This window comes from Podarcis liolepis, assembly GCF_965112155.1.
Source record: "Podarcis liolepis genome assembly, chromosome: 18".
NCBI classification, from domain to species: domain Eukaryota; kingdom Metazoa; phylum Chordata; class Lepidosauria; order Squamata; family Lacertidae; genus Podarcis; species Podarcis liolepis.
The window spans coordinates 2,285,713-2,307,154 of NC_139572.1; the positions used below are offsets into that span (position 1 = coordinate 2,285,713).

The following is a 21,442-nucleotide window of genomic DNA, read 5'->3' on the forward strand; positions in this document are numbered from 1 at the left end:
AGTCCTCATGAAGGAGCCGGCCTCAACTTCCATTCCTGAATTGTTGTGGGTTTGGACTCGGGGTTCGCTTCCCAGCAATACAATTCTACGATTCTGTGTCAAACAAACAGGGGTTGGGGGTGGCCGCAAGACTATATAGATCTCCCTAGGGGTCTCCAGTTTTAAATTACTGGTCAACCTAAGAATATCAGAAGGCTCAAATGTCCCCAAAGCACAACACTGCCCTTCCGCTGCAAGCCAATGAGGCGACGACAAGGCTTTCAAGTTTGTTTGCGAGACGTTAACAGCGAGGGAAGTCGGAGGAGGAGGAAAGCAATCGAGGAGAGGCTGGGTACGGCTCCCCTTTTCTTTGATGGGGTTCCTGCTTCACGCTAGTGGTTTACATAGGGGTGATTCTTTGCTTGTATTCAGCTGGCTAAAGCTGAACCACGGCAGCCGGGAGTCAACGCCATTAGGCCTGGGGCAATTTAGTCGAAGGAAACCATGAATTGTGTGGCAGTTATGCCAATCTTAATCAACTGTGTATCGTGCTATATATACACTGTTTGTGAATACGGTGGTACCTCAGGATACATACGCTTCAGGTTACATACGCTTCAGGTTACAGACTCCGCTAACCCAGAAATATTACCTCGGGTTAAGAACTTTGCTTCAGGATGAGAACAGAAATCGTGCTCCGGCGGCATGGCGGCAGCAGGAGGCCCCCATTAGCTAAAGTGGTGCTTCAGGTTAAGAACAGTTTCAGGTTAAGAACGGACCTCCGGAACGAATTAAGTACTTAACCCGAGGTACCACTGTAATGAATTGACCCTGCTGCCTATATTTTGGGACCCTCCATGGGGGTGTGGCTTTCTGCCCATGGAGTGTGGCTTTCCTTGTGGGCGTGGCTATTCCTGGGGGGCGGCCACGACTATGGCACTCTCCTTGGGACTAGGGATACGGGGGGCAATCAGGATGAGCCCCTGCCCTTCACAATTTACCACTACACCCTTGGGGAAGACCACAGGTAGGGCATGGGTTAAGGAATCGACACTGGGGATTAACGGCAGGCGTGAGGCCAGGAGGTTGTGTTTATCTTTCTTGGTTTTGAGGCATCAATCTGGAGGGAGGCGGGACAAAGCTTTCCTCGTGGATACACCTCCTCACTCAGTGCGAGAGAGATGAGGGACATGCCAGTTTCATGTGAAGACGACCCATCAGTTCTCTTCCTTGCTCACTGTCCGGTCTGTGAAGCACCCACCCTCCTCCTGCGGCTGGGGGTCCGACGGGCCTGCGCCGCAAACACGGTCCGCAACCCCGCCGGGTACGCCACCACCTGAGAAGCTCCCCGTAGTTGTTCGTTGCCCCCCATCTCACGCCGGATCTCCGTCAGCGTCTGGGCGGGGGCTTCAAGCAGGCGCTGGAAGAAGCTCTTGCGTCCCACCGGCCGTTCCTGGCAAAAGAAAGTGACCGCCGTACCCCGGTCAGATTTCATCTCCCGCGAGAACCCATCCGAGGTGCCGTCAAAGCAGCGGCCGATGGCGATTTCCTTGGCCAGGCGCGGGTTCTGGTCGGTCACAGTGTAGATGCCGTAGTTGTGCCCCAGCGGGTCCACGGGAGCTAGCATGGTGAAGGCCGAGGTGTCGTTGTTCTCCACGACAGGCGGGTGGCGGCCGAGGTACTCCCTCAGGTAGCTGTTGACCGCCGTACGACGGCAGCTCCCCTGTGGGATGACGGACACCAAAGTCCTGTCGACAAGTCCCTGGTCAAACAGCATTCCGCTGCACTTGAACTCGACACAAGCAGCTGATGTGTTATACGTCTCGAGGTCCCGGACACTCTGAGAGTCCCGCAGGCCGTAAAGTTGCCCCCGAGTCCTGGGGTGGCTGCCCCCCACGTTTCGAGACCGCACCATGTATTGTTGAGGCCCGTTGATCTTCACCTTGATGTAGCAAGCCCGGAACTCCTGAGGGTTGGGCCACCAGGAGAGGTAGTCCCCGGTCCACGATGTCAAGTCGCTCTCCTTGAACGGCACCACGTTGTACTCATACTTGTCCACTTCTACCCGGTAGAAGCGGAAGTGGTTGGCTGTGACGGGCGCCTGGTCGCAATCCCTCAGGCTCCGGTACGGGTAGATGGGACCGTTGGTCTCGTCAATGTTGTTCTGGTTGGGCTTGGCGAGGTTGATCTTGAAGGCCGTCTTCTTGAGGGCTGGGTCGTCGTGGTCGGATCGCCGGTAGCCCAGCTTGTTGAGGTATGGCTGAGAAACGCCCACGGCGCGAGGGTCAAGCTTCGGGCTGGACGCCACGGCCTCCAGCTCCTCCCCGCCCATTGTGGCAGTGACGTAGGCAGTGTAGGCATCGGCCTGCTGGCCGTCGCAGAAGGCAGGAAGGCACGCACCATTGCGACCTGTCACCACGCTGTCAAAGCGGCCCCAGGCCTGAGGGTTGGACGGAAAGCCAGGCCGGGGCTCAAGGTTCACTAAGGTGACCACCACTCCTTCCAGCTGTTCGCTGGGGTTCAGCTTCTCGTTGATGTAGGCTCGGACCTTGACGAAGCAGCGGCGATTCTCTGGTACGTCCAGGTTGAACAGCCGCCTTTCACGGATTTCCAGGTTGCCAATCAGGAAGGCCCTCTCCTCGCGTTTGCGGCGCCCTGCCGCGGCCCGCTTAAAGGAGGCCTCCTCTTCCCACAGACCTGTCACGGGGTTAAGGGACCAGAGCTTCATTTTCTGAACGTGCCCCGGCATCTTAATGAGCTCGGCGTCCATCTTGACCTCCACGCTCCTGGCCTCTAATCCCTGATTGCTGCCCTCTTCCCAGAAGTCCATGGAAAACATGCCGTACGTCCGGAGAGGGAAGAGGTCGCCTTCGGCGTTGATGAAATTCAGGTCGCTGGAGGCGGCGTTCACCGTGGCAAAGTCCCGTGGATCCACGAAGGTGACGCTGGCCCGTACGGTCCCGTTGTAGGGCAGCCCGTCGGGCCTGAAGAAAGATCCTGAGGGGATGACAATCTCCCCGATGGGGTCTTCTCCAGCTACTTCTCCAAGCTGGATGACGTTGGTTTCCGAAGCTTCCAAGTCAACCGGCTCCTTCCTCCTTATCAACTTGACGTCCTGGTAGACGGCTCCACCGCGCTGGTCAAACGGGAAGACCTTGACGGCCTCGACAAATTTCTGCGTGCGGTCCACAAACTTCACCACCAGCCTCTCCGTGTCCGGTGGAACCTCGATGGTGAAGGTGCCCTTGTAACCGGTGAAGCCGATCTTCTCGGCCCCCAGGTAGATCTCACCAAAGCGCAGAGGTTCGCCATCGTCCACCGCCGCAGCCTTGCCACGGACCAGTACCTTCGGCTGGGTGCACGAACTGCAGCCGCACTCCGCAATCACCTTGACGGGGAGGACGTACCCGATGCAGCGAATCTCCCGCACTTCCATGCGGCGTGTCCCGCAGCAATGCTGTGTGGCGTCCCGGCACTGCAGGCCGTCAGCAAGGCTGCCGGCACAGCGGGCATTGGGGCACTGGCCGACGTTGTAGAACTGGGAGCCGGTCTCCTCTTGGAAACACTCGTCGGGGAGTTTGATGAGATATTCTTCTGGCTCGGCAGTGCAGGCTGGGACGCCTGGGTCTGAAATGATAGAAGAAAACCGAAACAAGAGATCTGTTAGCAGCTGGTAGAGCTGTGCTGTGGCTCAAGAACAGGGCTGGACAATACCTGGTTTTCAAGCTTGTGATGTACAGTGGTACCTCGGGTTGAGTATTTAATTCATTCCAGAGGTCCGTACTTAACCTGAAACTGTTCTTAACCTGAAGCGCCACTTTAGCTAATGGGGCCTCCTGTTGCTGCTGCGCTGCCAGAGCATTTCTATTCTCATCCTAAAGCAAAGTTCTTAACCTGAAGCACTATTTCTGGGTTAGCGGAGTCTGTAACCAGAAGCGTATGTAACCCGAGGTACCACTGTATCACCAGTTAAACATTGCGAGGGACGCGGGTGGTGCTGTGGGTTAAACCACAGAGCCTAGGACTTGCCGATCAGAAGGTCAGCGGTTCGAATCCCCGCAATGACGGGGTGAGCTCCTGTTGCTCGGTCCCTGATCCTGTCAACCTTGCAGTTCGAAAGCACGTCAAAGTGCAAGTAGATAAATAGGCACCGCTCCGGCGGGAAGGTAAACGGCGTTTCCGTGCGCTGCTCTGGTTCACCAGAAGCGGCTTAGTCCTGCTGGCCACATGGCCCGGAAGCTGGACGCCGGCTCCCTCGGCCAGTAAAGCGAGATGAGCGCCGCAACCCGAGTCAGCCACGACTGGACCTAACGGTCAGGGGTCCCTTTACCTTTACCTAAACATCGCGATATACAGTGATACCTCGGAAATCGAACAGAATCCGTTCCGGAAGTCTGTTCGACTTTCAAAACGTTCAGAAACCAAAGCGTGGCTTCTGTTTGGCTGCAGGAAGCCCGTCGGACGTTCAGGTTCCAAAGAATCAAGCCTGAACTTCACCCAGCCCTAGTTTTGCCTCGAAGCAGGAATCTGAGCTCACCTATCACAGCCAACTGGGCCACGGAGGACTTGACGGAGCCGAGGTCATTGCTGGCTTTGCAGTGGTATGAGCCGGCCTGATTTGGCCGCAGGTCCCTCAGCACTAAGCTGCTGTCATATCTGTGCACTTTGCGGTCCAGGAGAGTCCCGTTGTGGTACCTGGAGGAAGAGAAGAAACGGGGAAGGGGGAGGTCAGAGGCTGACTGAGCGATCAGGGCTGCAAACCAACAGTAAGCTCCTTTCCCTCTGGCTGGCTGTTGGCTCTTGTAAGCTTGGAAGCTCTCTGATGCTCCCCGATCATAGCTGTCAACTTACAGATTTGAAAATAAGAGACCAGCAGCCTCGAAAATAAGGGATCAGCAGCCAAAATAAGGGATTTTAGTGAACCAGCAGCCAAACGAAGCCTCAAGCGGTGGTCCCCACAGCGCAGCAACCCGGCAAAGGGGACGCAGCAAGGAAAACCACCGTCACCTCTCCGCTGGGAAGCGCTGAGCAAAGGCGAGTCCCCAGGCAACGCGGCCGATTTGATCGGCACAAGGCATGCAAGCTCCACCCCCCAGTCGTTCTCAGACTCCTTATTGGGTGAGCAACGCAGCCAAGCAACACAGTTGGAGCCTCCCTCCTCCCTGGCCGGCAGGGAGGGACGGAGAGGAGCTGCTTCCTTTGAAACCTGGGAAATTGAAGGGGCATCATCAATAAGAGACAGCAGCGGGACACGGTGCTAGGATAAGGGACTTTCCCGCCAAATAAGGGACGGTTGACAGCTATGTCCCCGATGAGTGAAGACAGATGCAACGAAGACAGATGCAACGAAGACAGATACAACGAAGACAGATGCAACGAAGACAGACGTAATAAGGGTGAAAATGGGGTGGAGGGGAAGTTTCAACAATGCCGTTGCGGGGCATTCTTCCGGCTTCTGGAGGTAGCTTGAATTACGTACCTCACCGGCAGGCTTTGGTTAATATTTTGGGGTCTAATCTCCTGGTCTGGGCATTACTATTTCTGCAGCAGCATCTAGAGCAGCTGGAGAAACCCAGTCAGATGGGTGGCGTATAAATAATAAATTATTATTATAATATCATTCACTAGAGCCGCCCAGTCAGAACAGGCCCCCTCTCCCTGTTGAACTTCTGCCCGAAGACTTTTTTTTATTATTCCAGCAGGAATTTTAATTGATGCTTGATTACATCGTTTTGACTCGATTCATCTCTTTTTGTGCAATGAAATCAGCCCTGAGTGCTCACTGGAAGGACAGATCCTGAAGCTGAGGCTCCAAGACTTTGGCCACCTCATGAGAAGAGAAGACTCCCTGGAAAAGACCCTGATGCTGTGAAAGATGGAGGGCACAAGGAGAAGGGGACGATGGAGGACGAGATGGTGAGACAGTGTTCTCGAAGCTACCAGCATGAGTTTGACCAAACTGCGGGAGGCAGTGGAAGACAGGAGGGCCTGGCGTTCTCTGGTCCAGGGGGTCACGAAGAGGAGGACATGACTAAACAACAACAACAATCTTTGTAAGCAGCGCAGAGGCTATTGGAGCTAAGCGGCGTATAAATTGTTTGATATTGGAGAGAGAGTGTGTATGCGTTTTTGAAAGGAGCCCTTCTTCCTCCTCCTTCCCCAGCAACGGGCCCCGATCCCCAGCCACTCACCAGTAATACTTCATTGGCTCCGGAATACCCTGTGCTCTGCAGCAAAACCGTACGCTTTGACCAACTGTCCTCACTTTCTCTTCCGGATGGGACACCATGTAAGGTTTTTCTGCCAGGAATGGACCGGGGGCGGCGGGGCAGGGGGGGGGGGAGAAACAGTATAAAATCAGGAGAAATAAATAAATGACCTGTCTTTTTAAAAAAGCGCTCCTTTGAAGGTGACCCGGAAACTGCAACTAATCCAGAATGCGGCAGCTGGACTGGTGACTGGGAGCGGCCGCCGAGACCACATAACCCCAGTCCTGAAAGACCTACATTGGCTCCCAGGACGTTTCCAAGCACAGTTCAAAGGGTTGGTGCTGACCTTGAAAGCCCTAAACGGCCGACTATCCCTGAAGGAGCGTCTCCACCCCCATCGTCCAGCCCGGACACTGAGGTCCAGCGCAGAGGGTCTTCTGGCGGTTCCCTCCCTGCGAGAAGTGAGGTTACAGGGAACCAGGCAGAGGGCCTTCTCGGTGGTGGCCCCCTCCCGTCAGATGTCAAGGAAATAAACAACCATCTGACTTTTGGAAGACATCTGAAGGCAGCCCTGTTTAGGGAAGCTGTTAATGTTTGGTGTTTTATCGTGTTTTTAGTATTCTGTTGTCAGCCGCCCAAAGTAGCTGGGGAAACCAGATAGGCGGGGTATAAATAAATAATAATAATTATTATTATTATTACCAACTGTATTACGTGGGTTATGAAGGCTCCCTAAGGACGTTAGAGCAAAGATTATGGGATAATGCACACAGTGACTTGTGATCTCGGTCACACGCAGTCTGTAGTCGGCTGGCAGTAGGAGTACAATATGGGCATGTCTTGAAGTTAACACCTTACATTAAAAACCTGACAGTACCAAATTATCGAAGGCTTTTCACCAAAGCCAGACTAAACGTCTTTCCTTCTGCAGTGTTGAGAGGAGTTCCCTCCCAGGACAGACTTGGCTCGTGTGCTCAAGACATCGACTCCATAAAACATATTTTGTTGCACTGTGCAAAATACGAGCAAGCCAGGGCTGAACTGATACTACCCTTGCTGGTACCTTTCCTGGGAAAATCAGAGGCTCGCTATGTCAGGCTCCTATTGGAAGACCGGACAAACGCTAGAACATTAGCAGTGGCAAAGTTTTTATCTTTTGAACAAAATGCTTGTTTAACCTGGAGGTAAGGTAAAGGTAAAAGGGACCCCTGACCGTTAGGTCCAGTCGTGACCGACTCTGGGGTTGCGGCGCTCATCTCGCTTTACTGGCCGAGGGAGCCGGTGTACAGCTTCCGGGTCATGTGGCCAGCAGGACTGAGCCGCTTCTGGCGAACCAGAGCAGCCCACGGAAATGCCATTTACCTTCCTGCCAGAGCGGTACCTATTTATCTACTTGACCTTTGAGGTGCTTTCGAACTGCTAGGTGGGCAGGAGCAGGGACCGAGCAACGGGAGCTCACCCCGTCATTGCGGGGATTCGAACCGCCGACCTTCTGATCAGCAAGTCCTAGGCTCTGTGGTTTAACCCACAGCGCCACCCACGTCCCTAACCTGGAGGGAGGCTGTCTGAATTGCGCATTGCTTTGCAACGATTTGTTGGGTCTCTGGACCGTAAGAAAGAATGATGATTATCTCAATGCAGCTAAAGAATTGGAGTCCGCCCTGTTACCTAGTCGATGGAGCACTAGCTCCACCACTGATGTCCGAGAGCTGTTGGCGATCGCCGGGGCGCTGCCTTGGGCAAACCTCTCGAGTTTTGCGCTGACGTTGACCCCGCTCCCGGCACAGATGCCTCGGACGGTGAATTGGCCCCGCCGGTTGCTCTTGGCCAGCAGGGCCAGGGGCCGGTCCTGGAGAAAGATCTGGGCGCCGGCAAGGGCCACTCCCTTCGCGCTCCGTACCGTGCCCAGGACGGTGTGATTGGGGCAGGTGCAGCTGGTACAGTCCTTGCTGGGGACGCCCACATCACAGCTGAGCTGGCAAGCTGGAAACACAGAGCCACAGAATTGTAGAGTTAGGAGGAAACTTGAAAGCCTTGTCATCGCCTCATTCGCTTGCAGCGGGAGGGCAATGTCGTGCTTTGGGGACATCAGATTTTGCCACCGGTGAGAGCAAGTGATGGCAGAAGAAAGAAAGAAAGAAAATAAGTAATGGAAGGAGGTAAGTGATGGCAAAAGTAAGTAAATAAGCGATGGATGGAAGGAGGGAAGTGATGGCAGAAGAAAGAAAGAAAAAGAAAGAAAGAAAGAAAAGAAAAAGAAAAAGTAATGGAAGGAGGCAAGTGATGGCAAAAGTAAGTAAATAACTAATAGATGGAAGGAGGGAAGTGATGGCAGAAGAAAGAAAGAAAAAGAAAAAGAAAGAAAAGAAAAAGAAAAAGAAAAAGAAAAAGTAATGGAAGGAGGCAAGTGATGGCAAAAGTAAGTAAATAAGTGACGGGTAGAAGGAGGGATGGAAGTGATGGCAGAAGAAAGAAAGAAAGAAAGAAAGAAAGAAAGAAAGAAAGAAAGAAAGAAAGAAAGAAAGAAAATAAGTGATGGAAGGAGGCAAGTGATGGCAAAAGTAAGTAAATAAGCGATGGATGGAAGGAAGGAGGGAGGGAAGTGATAGCGAAAGAAAGAAAGAAAGAAAGAAAGAAAGAAAGAAAGAAAGAAAGAAAGAAAATAAGTGATGGACAGAAGGAGGCAAGTGATGGCAGAAGTAAGCAAGCGATGGTGGATGGAAGGAGGCCAGTCACCAAAGATCTGAAGGAAGCGATGGTGTATGTAATGTAATTAGGTAGGTAGGTAAGTGATGGTACAGTGGTACCTCGCAAGACGAATGCCTCGCAAGACGGAAAACTTGCTAGACGAAAGGGTTTTTGGTTTTTTGAGCTGCTTCGCAAGACCTATGGGCTTGCTTCGCAAGACGGAAACGTCTTGCAAGTTTGTTTCCTTTTTCTTAACACCGTTAATACAGTTGCGACTTGACTTCGAGGAGCAACTCATAGCACGCGGTGTGGTAGCCCTTTTTGAGGTTTTTAAAGACTTTGGTGATTTTTGAAGCTTTTCCAAAACTTTTCCGACACCGTGCTTCGCAAGACGAAAAAAATGGCAAGACGACAAAACTCGCGGAACGAATTAATTTCGTCTTGCGAGGCACCACTGTAGAAGAAACGGAGGGGGGATGATGGGTGGGTGGAAGGGAGGGAGGGAGGGAGGGAGGGAGGGAGGGAGGAAAAAGCAGAGGGAGAGGATAAGGGCAGGGGCTAGGATAGAGATACCTGACCAGGTGCAGAGAAACTTTGCCAGAGGAGCAAAGAGGGAGGTTTGGTACCTGGACAGGGTGACAGCGAACATTTCTGCACCTCCGAGGGACGGCCGGGGCAGTGGATGAGCTTGGACTTTGGGCAGCTCCGCCGACGGACTCTCTTCCCTCCGCCGCCGCAGGTCTTTGAGCAGGGGCTCCAGGCCCCCCAACTGCTCCAATGGGGCTCTGTGGGGGCGGAAGACACAGGATTAGAACCCGCTTCTGCACAAAAAAAGAGGTACGCTAAAAAGCAGAGACATCACCTTGCCAACAAAGGTCCGTATAGTTCCACTGCCTCCCCCAGTTTGGTCAAACTCATGCTGGTAGCTTTGAGAACACTGTCCCACCATCTCGTCCTCTGTCATCCCCTTCTCCTTGTGCCCTCCATCTTTCCCAACATCAGGGTCTTTTCCAGGGAGTCTTCTCTTCTCATGAGGTGGCCAAAGTCTTGGAGCCTCAGCTTCAGGATCTGTCCTTCCAGTGAGCACTCAGGGCTGATTTCCTTCAGAATGGAGAGGTCGGATCTTCTTGCAGTCCATGGGACTCTCAAGAGTCTCCTCCAGCACCAGAATTCAAAAGCACCCATTCTTCGGCGATCAGCCTTCTTGATGGTCCAGCTCTCACTTCCATACATCACTACTGGGAAAACAGAGCTTGAACTATATGGACCTTTGTTGGCAAGGTGATGTCTCTGCTTCTTAAGATGCTTGTTTAGCTTATATGTAAATCCAGCACCGGCCAAACTACCCCGGGGGGGGGGGTATCATGTATGCAGAGAAGAGGGGGACGGAAATGTCTGGCCTGCGGTCAGAATCAGGCCCACACCCTTTAGTCCAGGTCCCTGCCAATCGCCCGAGACATCAGCTGGTTTTGCTGGGGATTATTTAGCTGATATTGCAGTGGGTCAGACTGGATGACCCCCCCCCCCCGAGGCGGAGGACCCCATCTTCCAGCAATATCCCTTTTAAATTCCTGCTCTCCCGCCACAGCGCATGGCACGGACCCGTCACGCGCCTCTGCTATTTCCATCGCGAAACCTCGGGGGAAAACATTCGGCTGCCGTTTTGGAAGAGCTTGAGAGGGAAGAATTGCAGAGGGTTTGCCAGCCCTCAGCCAGAAACCGAGAGAAAAAGAGTATTTGTAGAGGCTGCCCTGCTTTTTCCAGGCAAAACAAGGAGGAAAAGGAGATCGGATGACTCTCCCGTCTCAGCAAGAATGTTCAAAGCACGACTGAGAAAGTACTTGGCCAGCATCTCAGGTCGGCGGGAGTGAGGTTCATTAAAAAAATAACTCTTGTCTATAAAAAACAACAACAGGCCTTCAGAGGCCCTTTTGGAGACCAACTACAGCATTCCTGAAATTTTTCTTCGGTGATGGGCTGACCCCATTGGGAAGAGGGGGTCGGACAGACCTATGTCTCCATTTCCCAAACAATTGCCTCGCCTGTTCCTTGGATTTTGCAAATTCCAAAAGGAGGTGGCGGAGAACATCTGAGTGTCCCTATTTTCCCAGATTGACAGAAGCCGTCCCGGTTTCTGACTTGGTCCCAATTTTCCTTAGGACGTCCCTATTTTCAGGGGAGAAACGTTGGAGGGGATGGAATAGGACGTCCCTATTTTCACAGGAGAAATGTTGGAGGGGATGGAATAGGATGTCCCTATTTTCAGGGGAGAAACATTGGAGGGGATGGAATAGGACGTCCCTATTTTCAGGGGAGAAACGTTGGAGGGAATGGAATAGGACGTCCCTATTTTCACGGGAGAAACATTGGAGGGGATGGAAGAGGACGTCCCTATTTTCTGGGGAGAAACGTTGGAGGGGATGGAAGAGGACGTCCCTATTTTCAGGGGAGAAATGTTGGAGGGGATGGAATAGGATGTCCCTATTTTCACGTTGGAGGGGATGGAATAGGACGTCCCTCTTTTCACAGGAGAAACGTTGGAGGGGATGGAAGAGGACGTCCCTGTTCTCACGGGAGAAACGTTGGAGAGGATGGAAGAGGACGTCCCTGTTCTCACGGGAGAAATGTTGGAGAGGATGGAAGAGGACGTCCCTGTTCTCACGGGAGAAACGTTGGAGGGGATGGAATAGGACGTCCCTGTTCTCACGGGAGAAACGTTGGAGGGGATGGAAGAGGACGTCCCTGTTCTCACGGGAGAAACGTTGGGGGGGATGGAAGAGGACGTCCCTGTTCTCACGGGAGAAACGTTGGAGGGTATAGGATGCCCCTATTTTCATTGGAGAAATATTGGAGGGTGTGGTGGATAGGCAAGGACCGAAGGGTAGACATTAAGAAAATGAAGCATGGGGCAGGAGGCTAGCTCAGGAACAGAGCAGCTGCTTTGGGTGCAGAACGCCCACAACAAACGCAGCCCTGCCCAGCGGTACCCAACCCCAGGATTCACACTCGTTACCTCGGCAAGGTTCGTTGCTGCATGCCCGACGCTCAGCAGATTTCCCCGGGCACTTGGTCAGCCTACCAAGGGTCGGAGCAGAGCTGTTCAAACAGCTCCGGTGTCTGGTTTGGACGCCGTTTGTGCCGCAAGCCGTCCGTGAACAGGAGCTCCAGGAAGACCACGCTGACCACCCCAACCAGTCCGTAGGATCTTTCGAAGCGACGTGAGGCCAGGAGGGAAGAGAAGAAGGCAGAAATGATATTTAGCATGGGGAAAACATCTTTAAAATGCAATTGCTTTTTTAAAATAGGGAGTTGGGAATCCTTAATACAGCCCAGGTCTCTCTACCTGGCTGTCAGAACAATCCCCAGGCAAAAAAACCCTTCCTGGAGTCTCACGTTGGAGGGTTTGATTCCCCAGGTAGTGTGTTTAATTTTTATTTTTTATTATGAAGAAACTGAGCACGACGTCTGCAAGCGTCAGCCCTGCGGGATCCAGCAGCAAATTATGGCATGCAATTTCTGGAGATGTCTCACAATCTCTGAGGGTCCCTATTTTCCAGGATTTACAGAAGCTGTCCCAGTTTCTGATGTGATCCTGGAATTTTGACCCCACTTTTCCTTGGGACGTCCCTATTTTCAGGGGAGAAACGTTGGAGGGGATGGAATAGGACTCCCTATTTTCAGGAGAAAAAAGTTGGAGGGGATGGAATAGGACGTCCCTATTTTCAGGGGAGAAACGTTGGAGGGGATGGAATAGGACGTCCCTATTTTCAGGGGAGAAACGTTGGAGGGGGTGGTGTCTGCCCTCCCATCCTCCCTCTCCCAATTAACCTCCATCTCCAGGGCTCAGTGGAAGGCGGGAGAACAAGACCTGGTCTGGTCTGAAGAGGAGTCTGGTGACGCCATTAAGCACGACACATTCCTTCTGCTTTGAAGCCCTGGCGACCATCGCAATATGTCGCCGCGATGTCACCATGATTGACAGGCGAGCAGTCCTGCCTACAAGGGCCGGCCACCTTAGCGCTCTCACCTGGGGGGCAGAGGAACCGGACGTGGTAGTTGGAGCAGGTCTTGCCCCCGGGCTGCTCCTGGTTAAGGCACCAGAAGCCTTCTTGGGGGCTGGAGTGAACCACCTCCCCAACTTCCTCCGGCAGCTCCCATTCGGTGGTCCGGGCTTGGATGGCGGAGGGCTGGGCGCAGACGCGATCCGGGTAATAGAAGCGGATGGCTTCCAGGGTCTCAAAATCGCCTTCGCCTCCCGGGTGGTCCACGTTGAACCACGAGGTCCATTCTCCTGCAAAGGAGAGCTGGGGTTTAGAAGAGGCCGGTGCCCCCACTTCTGAGCTGGGGAGGCCTCCTCCATTCCTCCATCTCCCCCCCAACCCGGCGCAGGATTTATGTACAGTGGTACCTCTGGTTGCGAACGGGATCCGTTCCGGAGGCCCGTTCGCAGCGTGAGCAGAATGCAACCCATATCCTTTCCCAATCATTTTTAACTACCGCATTTTTCGCACCGTAAGATGCACAACTGCTGCTCGAATTTTAATCGCCAAGAAATGGAAAACACAAGAACTACCAACGGTGGAAGAATGGCAGAGGAAAATGATGGAATATACGGAGCTCTGCTGACCTTACTGGAAGAATCCGCGGCCAAAAAGAAGAGGAATACCGTATTTTTCGCCCCATAGGACGCACCAGAGAAGCGGACACGGAGCAATGGATCCAAACTACCAGAAAGAAGATTCCACCTAAACATTAGGAAGAACTTCCTGACAGTAAGAGCTGTTTGATAGTGGGATTTGCTGCCAAGGAGTGTGGTGGAGTCTCCTTCTTTGGAGGTCTTTAAGCAGAGGCTTGACAACCATATGTCAGGAGTGCTCTGGTGGTGTTTCCTGCTTGGCAGGGGGTTGGACTCGATGGCCCTTGGGGTCTCTTCCAACTCTAGGATTCTATGATTCTAAGTTTTTTGGGGGGGAAATAAAGAAAAAAAAATTATTTTCCCCCCAGGCGCTTGTAGGGCCGGCAGCGGGGAGAAGCGCTCTTCTCCCCGCTGCCCACCTTCAGATCAGGTCCGGGGACAGCGGGAAGACGTGCTGCGCCTCCCAGCTGTCCCCGGAGCTTGTGGGGCTGGCAGCGGGGAGAAACACGTGTCTCCCCGCTGTCAGCCTCCAAACCACATCGGGAGACAGCGGGATGGCGGCTGGCGCTGTGGGGTAAACCACAGAGCCTAGGACTTGCTGATCAGAAGGTCGGTGGTTCGAATCCCCGCGACGGAGTGAGCTCCCGTTGCTCAGTCCCTGCTCCTGCCAACCTAGCAGTTCAAAAGCACGTCAAAGTGCAAGTAGATAAATCGGTACCGCTCCGGCAGGAAGGTAGACGGCACTTCCGTGCGCTGCTCTGGTTCGCCAGAAACGGCTTAGTCCTGCTGGCCACATAACCCAGAAGCTGTATGCCGGCTCCCTCGGCCAGTAAAGCGAGATGAGCGCTGCAACCCCAGAGTCGGTCACGACTGGACCTAACGGTCAGGGGTCCCTTTACCCCTTTAAGGAGGAATCAGGTGCAACGGCGAGACAGAACGATCTGCTCGTTTCTTGCAAAATCTCCTCCGGCCTTTCCCCCCAAACCCTCGGAGATAAATCTGTAATTCCAGGAGAAAATGACTTACCAACCATGCCCCCATCAAAACTCGAATGGGCGATCTCTCTCTTCTTCTGTTCCTTGGCTGGGCGCGATTGGTTCTTCGCCGGTGGATCTGTTGGAAAAGGTGCAACAGCCCGTTCAAAGAGACCTGTGGAAGTGCAAGGCTTGCGCCCACGATTATGTATGTTTTCGTCGTTCCCGTTTGAGAATACAGTGATACCTTGGTTCCCAAACGCCTTGGTACTCAAACTGAGTTTTGCTGAGTTTTCACATGTGGTGTAAGCTACCCAGAGTGGCTGGGGAGACCCAGCCAGATGGGTGGGGTATAAATTATTATTATTATTATTATTATTATTATTATTATTAACGTCAGAGAAAAAATTTTCTCCCTCCCTCCTAACATCTGAGTTAGTGGACATCTATTGAAGCTGTATGTGGGGAAATATTATTATTATTATTATTAGTATTATTATTATTATTACCCCACCCATCTGACTGGGATCAAATCAGAAACTTCTATAAATGTGGGATTGCCCCTGGAAAATCAGGACACTGGGATGGTCTGTGATGGCAGTAAAGAACAGTAGTATATATTAAATTCTTCCCATTTTTTTCTGTTTTGCCCCAGGATGTTTTCGACTGCATGTTTTTGGAAAGCTAGAAAAAAGAGAAAAAAGAGGTGGAATATATATCCTGCACTGGGTCTCTTCTTTTAGCAGATCGACATGATCAGGCGACAGCAAAAACTGCAAGGTTTTTAGCAGGGGCGATTAGAATAAGATCTATTATTTGGTTATAGATGCAAAACACGCCTCCCCAAAAATGTGTTTTCTATAGTTTTTTACCTCTATCTTCAGTACATTTTATTGCTATAGCTAGTGGCTGTTGCAAATCAATATTCTTATCCTCTTCTATATTCCCAGAGGAGACGGAAGGAATAATTCAGAATAATTCCTGCACTGGGCATTGACCAGACTCAGAAATTGCACTGATATTGGAACGGAAATACCGATTTAAACTTTGAAGGCAAACCCCACCATCTGAAGCTCTCTTCGTGACTGAGATTTGCGCCGGGAGCAAATATGCAAACGGACCCATTTCCCCTCCCTGCAAAGTAGAGGGCGTGAGACTCTTAATCTCAGGGTTGCGGATTCGAATCAGCCCCACTTTGGGCAAGAGATCCCTGCTTTGCAGGGGATTGGTTTAAATGACCCTCGCGCTCCCTTCCAACTATTCTATTCTATGATTTAAACCCTTTTTTAAAAAGAGCCGGCTGCGTTGAAGGCTCTCATCGCCACTTCCAGTGGCAAGGAGTTCCGCCGATCCACAAAGTCCTTCCATCAGTCCGGGATGAATCTATTGCCTGAGGATTTCATCACATGACCCCAGTATTATGGGGAGGCAGAAAACTCCCCTTCCCCCTCAATTTATTCATATTCATATTCATATTCATATTATTATTATTATTATTCTGCAGGGGGTTAGAATAAATGACATTTTAGGGTCTCTTTTAGCATTCAGGTCTGAGTTCTCAGCCATATGGCCCCCCGCAGACACCCAGATATTCCACGGGGGCCGCAGGTGAAATTGTATAACTATAAAAATTATCAGTAAAGCTTCTATTTACAAGCAAAATAGCTAGCTTTCTGCTGGTAGGACCGGGGGGGGGGAGGAAACTAGGTCAGAAAACACTGGGTTAAGGCATGGTTAATGGCAAGGTTGCAGGTTCAAATCCTGTATGCGACGAAACTCAAAGATGGTATGATGAAGTTCTGTGATAATTCCCTGCCCTTCGCCCTAAGGTCCCAGGGCAGGTTATACAGCAATTAAACACAATGCGTGTGTGTGTGTGTGTGTAATTACGTAGATAGATAGATGATAGATATAGATAGATGATAGATAGATAGATAGATGATAGATAGATAGATAGATAGATAGATAGATGATAGATAGAGGATAGATGGATAGAGAGAGAGAGAGATGATAGATAGATGATGATAGATAGATAGATATAGATAGATGATAGATAGATAGATAGATAGATAGATAGATAGATAGATAGATAGATGATAGATAGATAGATAGATAGATGATAGATAGATAGATGATAGACAGAAAGATAGCTAGATATAGATGATAGATAGATTATCGATAGGTAGATAGATAGAGAGAGAGAGAGATGATGATAGATGATAGCTATCTAGCTAGCTAGATGGATAGATAGAGATAGAGAGATATAGATATATAGATTATTACTTCTTAAATTTATATACCGCCCTATAACCTGGGGGGGCGGGTCCTCAGGTTATATCAAGATATAACCCCCCCCCACAAAATACATAATAAGAATTAAACAACAACAACAACCCAATAGCCCGCCCCACACACAAAAAACACACATTTTAAAAGGGCGTAGGGTGTAAAAAGTTCATCACAGCTTATTACCGCAGAAGTAAGGTAGGTTCTAAAAGAAAAAGAAAAAGTCTTCACTTCTGCAAATTTCAGGGAGAGACCGTGATTTCACAGCTCAGACGCAACATTCACACACTTCCCTTAGTATTTTGGTACCTGCTGTCTCCCCTTTTGGGTGAATTTTTGGGTGTAGCTGTTGGGGTTCAGAGGGGAGGGCACGAAAATTATCTGCCCCCCCCCTTTGTATGGAATTTTTCCTCCTCAAAGTCTGCTTCAAATCCAGTCTTTTCTGGATTTGTTTCAGGAAGTTTTTAACGTTTGATGTTCTATTGAGCTTTTAATATTCTGTCAGGAGCAGAATATTATTATTATTATTATTATTATTATTATTATTATTATTATTATTATTATTTCTCCCCCTTGTCAGGTCTTAAGCTTCAGTTTGCTCTGTCTCCCCATGAAGGCGTTGACTCCCACCCTCTCGAATCGCACAAAATTCACACACAACACCCCCCCCCAAAAAAAGACACACACAATTTCTGCAAGCAATTTTGCACAGGGGGGGAAAGAATTCCGCGAGGAATTCCCCCCCCCCATTATAAGGAGCCAAATCGAGCGCTGGCCCTACTCAGAGTAGACCCATTGGAAATAACAGACATAGCCAACAGAAACCTGCGGATTTCAACAGGTAGGATTGAATGGGCTGTAACCCAACTCACAGTCGTTTTTGCAAAAAAATACTCTTCTCCCTCCCTGCAAGAGTGCACCCCCCAAAAAAATAAAAAATAAAAGAGGGAATTTCCTAGATCGCATTTCTATTTTTTTTGGGGGGGGGGTGCCTCATAATATAATTTTAGATCCTGGAGACTAAATCCCCCCCTTTCTCTTTTATCAGGAAGTAACATATTTATATTTATATGAATTTATATATTTATATAGGGGGCGCGGGTGGCGCTGTGGGTTAAACCACAGAGCCTTGGACTTGCTGATCAGAAGGTCAGCGGTCAACTTATATTTAATATGGGACCTCTTACCCTGCCATATAAATTTGAATAAATCTCTTCTCCATGTGTCAAACCATCCCATTTTTCCAATTATAGGAATCATCCCAGGATTCAAAGTGGGGCAGATTTGGAGGGGCTTTTCGTCTTTGCGGGTCTGTGAACCGGACACATCTGCTCCTATTTCCTGCCCCCTCGTCACCTCATCCCTGCTCCGAAGCGGGGGGTCAGGCTAGATGTCCTCCGGAGTGGCCCTGCGATTCGACGGCCGGAAACTGGAAGGGGGAAAAAAGGCGTTTACCTTGAGCCGCCACGCAGCCGAAAAGAACCAAGCAGAGGAAAATCTCCACCTTCCAGCCCTCCATCTCTCCGGCCTCGGGTTCGAATTCCTCGCACGCTTTCTTTCTTCTTCTTTTTTTCTCCTCCTCCCAGGTTCGGACACACAGGAGACTCAGGGGTCCGGTGTTGTCCCTTCTCGCAGGTCTCTTTGAAACTGGAGCTGCGTTGGAAAAAGCAGGTCTTTATAGGAGGCTGTTTCTATCGCTCCTGTTGGCTCAGGGAACTTTTTGGACAGCGAAGTCTTGACCGAGGGAAATAAGAGAAACGGGGGAATCTGGTCAAGTCGGGCAGAGCTGGAAGATTATCAGGAGAGCTTTCTTTCTTTCAAAAAAATACAAAAATATTTTATTTTATTGTTGTTGGTTTTGGGAAGCCTTCCACGGTAGCCTTTGCTGGTTTAGGCTGCTAAAATTGGACGGGGTTCATGAAGAATGAGAAGAGGCAGTAAAACCAGCAATGAGCTCATGTCGTCCTCGTTCCAGAGGTTTCATTATAGATGTGTTCTTTTGAAGCCAGCGGTGCATCGCTGTTTATTACAGACCACTGTTTTTGACATGGGTCGAGTTTTTATTACGATTCTTTGAAGCCAGGCTGTGGAACGCCTTCCTAAGAAATCTGCAAAGGGGCCTCGTCAGAAATGCTGTGTGATTATAATATTATAATATTATAATGATTTATTATTTATACCCCGCCGCTCCGGCCCCAGCCGCTCTGGGCGGCTCCCAACAGAATATTAAAAGCACGATAAAACGTCAGACATTGAAAGCTTCCCTGAACACGGCTGCCTTCAGATGTCTTCTAAAAGTCAGGTAGTTGTTTATTTCCTTGACATCTGACGGGAGGGCGCCACCACCGAGAAGGCCCTCTGCCTGGTTCCCTGTAACCTCGCTTCTCGCAGGGAGGGAACCGCCAGAAGGCCCTCGGGAGATGGACCCCGGTGTCCGGGCTGAACAATGGAGGTGGAGACGCTCCTTCAGGGATACTGGGCTATTTAGGGCTTTCAAGGTCAGCACCGACACTTTGAATTGTGCTCAGAAAAGTCCTGGGAGCCAATGTAGGTCTTTCAGGACCGGTGTTATATGGTCCCAGCGGCCGCTCCCAGTCAGCAGTCTAGCTGCCGCATTCTGGATTAGTTGCAGTTTCCGGGTCACCTTCAAAGTTAGCCCCACGTAGAGCGCATTGCAGTAGCTCACCTCGTCATTGCGGGGATTTGAACCGCCGACCTTCTGATCGGCAAGTCCTAGGCTCTGTGGTTTAACCCACAGCACCACCCGCGTCCCTTTTAGTTTGCCTACCCATGCCTTAAACAGCCACGGTTTCCCATAGACATTCCTGGGAACTGGAGTTTGAAGTTATCCCCGGATCCCCAGCTTGATTTAACAGCCAGCCCCTTTTTCCCACGGAATTCTGGGAACTGTAGTCCTGACCAGGGACTCTGCCCTACAAAACTGGGGTGTGGTGGGGCTTGCCCCCCAAGCACCCGGCACCTGAGACATTTGTCTCCCGCTGAAAAACAGAGGCAAGCAATTAAGGAAACAAAAAAGCCGTATCAAGGAACTCAGAAGTTGATGGCTGGGGTATTTTTGTGTATTTGTGATGTGCTCTTCTATTTTCTTTTTGTTCGCAAGAGATGTGCTGTTTTCCTTTTGTTCTGTTTTCCCTTCCCACCCCATCTCTCTTTTTCTTCGCGTAAGTTTTCTTTGTGTGTCTGTATATGTTGATTTTAAACCGATAAAGATTGCACTTGAAAAACAAACAAAAGGTATTCGTCTGCCCAACGAAATAGAAAGCTAAAAAAGCTCGCCGTGTTTGTGTGTGTGTGTGTTTGCAGACACGAGGGCAATTTCCGGACGCTTGCAGAGGAACCCGGGGCGCTTTTCTTACCTACATTCTGCGACACACACACACATCCACGAGCTCCGCAGCCGCCAAATCGCCCCCTTTCCGCTGCCCCGGTCATCCGCCTGCGGCCGAATTTATTCACAGATTCAGCAGCAAAGGGGATTAGGTCAACACAAACCACTTTCAAACCACAAAGGGGACGGTCGTCTGGTCTTTTGTTTAGCTGTGGTGGGCAGAGGCTGGTCCGAGTCAAAACCCAAACCTCCCCCAAACAAACCACCCCAGGGCAGGGCCGGATTTCGTTTTGAAGAGGCCCTCAGCTACTGAAGGTCATGGGGCCCTTTCTATGTCCAGCTGTCCTTTGTCCACAACAAATTGTCGTTTTTGGTGTTGAATAAAAGCTACATCGGGACGCGGGTGGCGCTGTGGGTTAAACCACAGAGCCTAGGACTTGCCGATCAGAAGGTCAGCGGTTTGAATCGCCGTGACGGGGTGAGCTCCCGTTGCTTGGTCCCTGGTCCTGCCCACCTAGCAGTTCGAAAGCACCTCAAAGTGCAAGTAGATAAATAGGTACCACTCCGGCGGAAAGGTAAACGGCGTTTCAGTGCGCTGCTCTGTTTTGCCAGAAGCGGCTTAGTCATGCTGGCCACATGACCTGGAAGCTGTACGCCGGCTCCCTCGGCCAATAAAGCGAGATGAGCGCCGCAACCCTAGAGTCGGTCACGACTGGACCCAATGGTCAGGGGTTCCTTTACCCTTTACTAAAAGCTACATGGCAACTGATGGACCTAATAGGTATCTGAAGCTATTTTGCCCATATTGCCATGCAACCAGTCCATGCAGAATCTAGGCACCCTATATATAGAAAAGCATCTTACAAAGCAGAGACCTCACCTTGCCAACAAAGGTCCGTATAGTTAAAGCTCTGGTTTTCCCAGTAGTGATGTATGGAAGTGAAAGCTGGACCATCAAGAAGGCTGATGGCCGAAGAATGGATGCTTTTGAATTCTGGTGCTGGAGGAGACTCTTGAGAGTCCCATGGACTGCAAGAAGATCCAACCTCTCCATTCTGAAGGAAATCAGCCCTGAGTGCTCACTGGAAGGGCAGATCCTGAAGCTGAGGCTCCAAGACTTTGGCCACCTCATGAGAAGACCCCATGGAAAATACCCTGATGTTGGGAAAGATGGAGGGCACAAGGAGAAGGGGACGGCAGAGGACGAGATGGTGGGACAGTTTTCTCGAAGCTACCAGCTTGAGTTTGACCAAACTGCGGGAGGCAGTGGAAGACAGGAGGGCCTGGCGTGCTCTGGTCCAGGGGGTCACGAAGAGGCGGA

General features: G+C 50.9%; 1 protein-coding gene across 1 annotated transcript; it reads right to left on the minus strand.

Moving 5' to 3' along the window:
* Positions 1-1,039: 1,039 nt before the first annotated feature.
* CILP2 (cartilage intermediate layer protein 2) lies at positions 1,040-20,575 on the minus strand. The gene is made up of 10 exons (XM_083483624.1): positions 20,150-20,575; positions 18,228-18,425; positions 14,539-14,625; positions 12,904-13,167; positions 11,890-12,081; positions 9,503-9,661; positions 7,857-8,171; positions 6,171-6,279; positions 4,517-4,674; positions 1,040-3,606 (listed from the first exon to the last, which is right to left on the minus strand). The coding sequence occupies exons 1-10, from the start codon at positions 20,223-20,225 to the stop codon at positions 1,214-1,216; spliced, it is 3,951 nt and encodes a 1,316-aa protein (XP_083339750.1). The 5' UTR covers positions 20,226-20,575; the 3' UTR covers positions 1,040-1,213.
* Between the last annotated feature and the right edge of the window lie 867 nt (positions 20,576-21,442).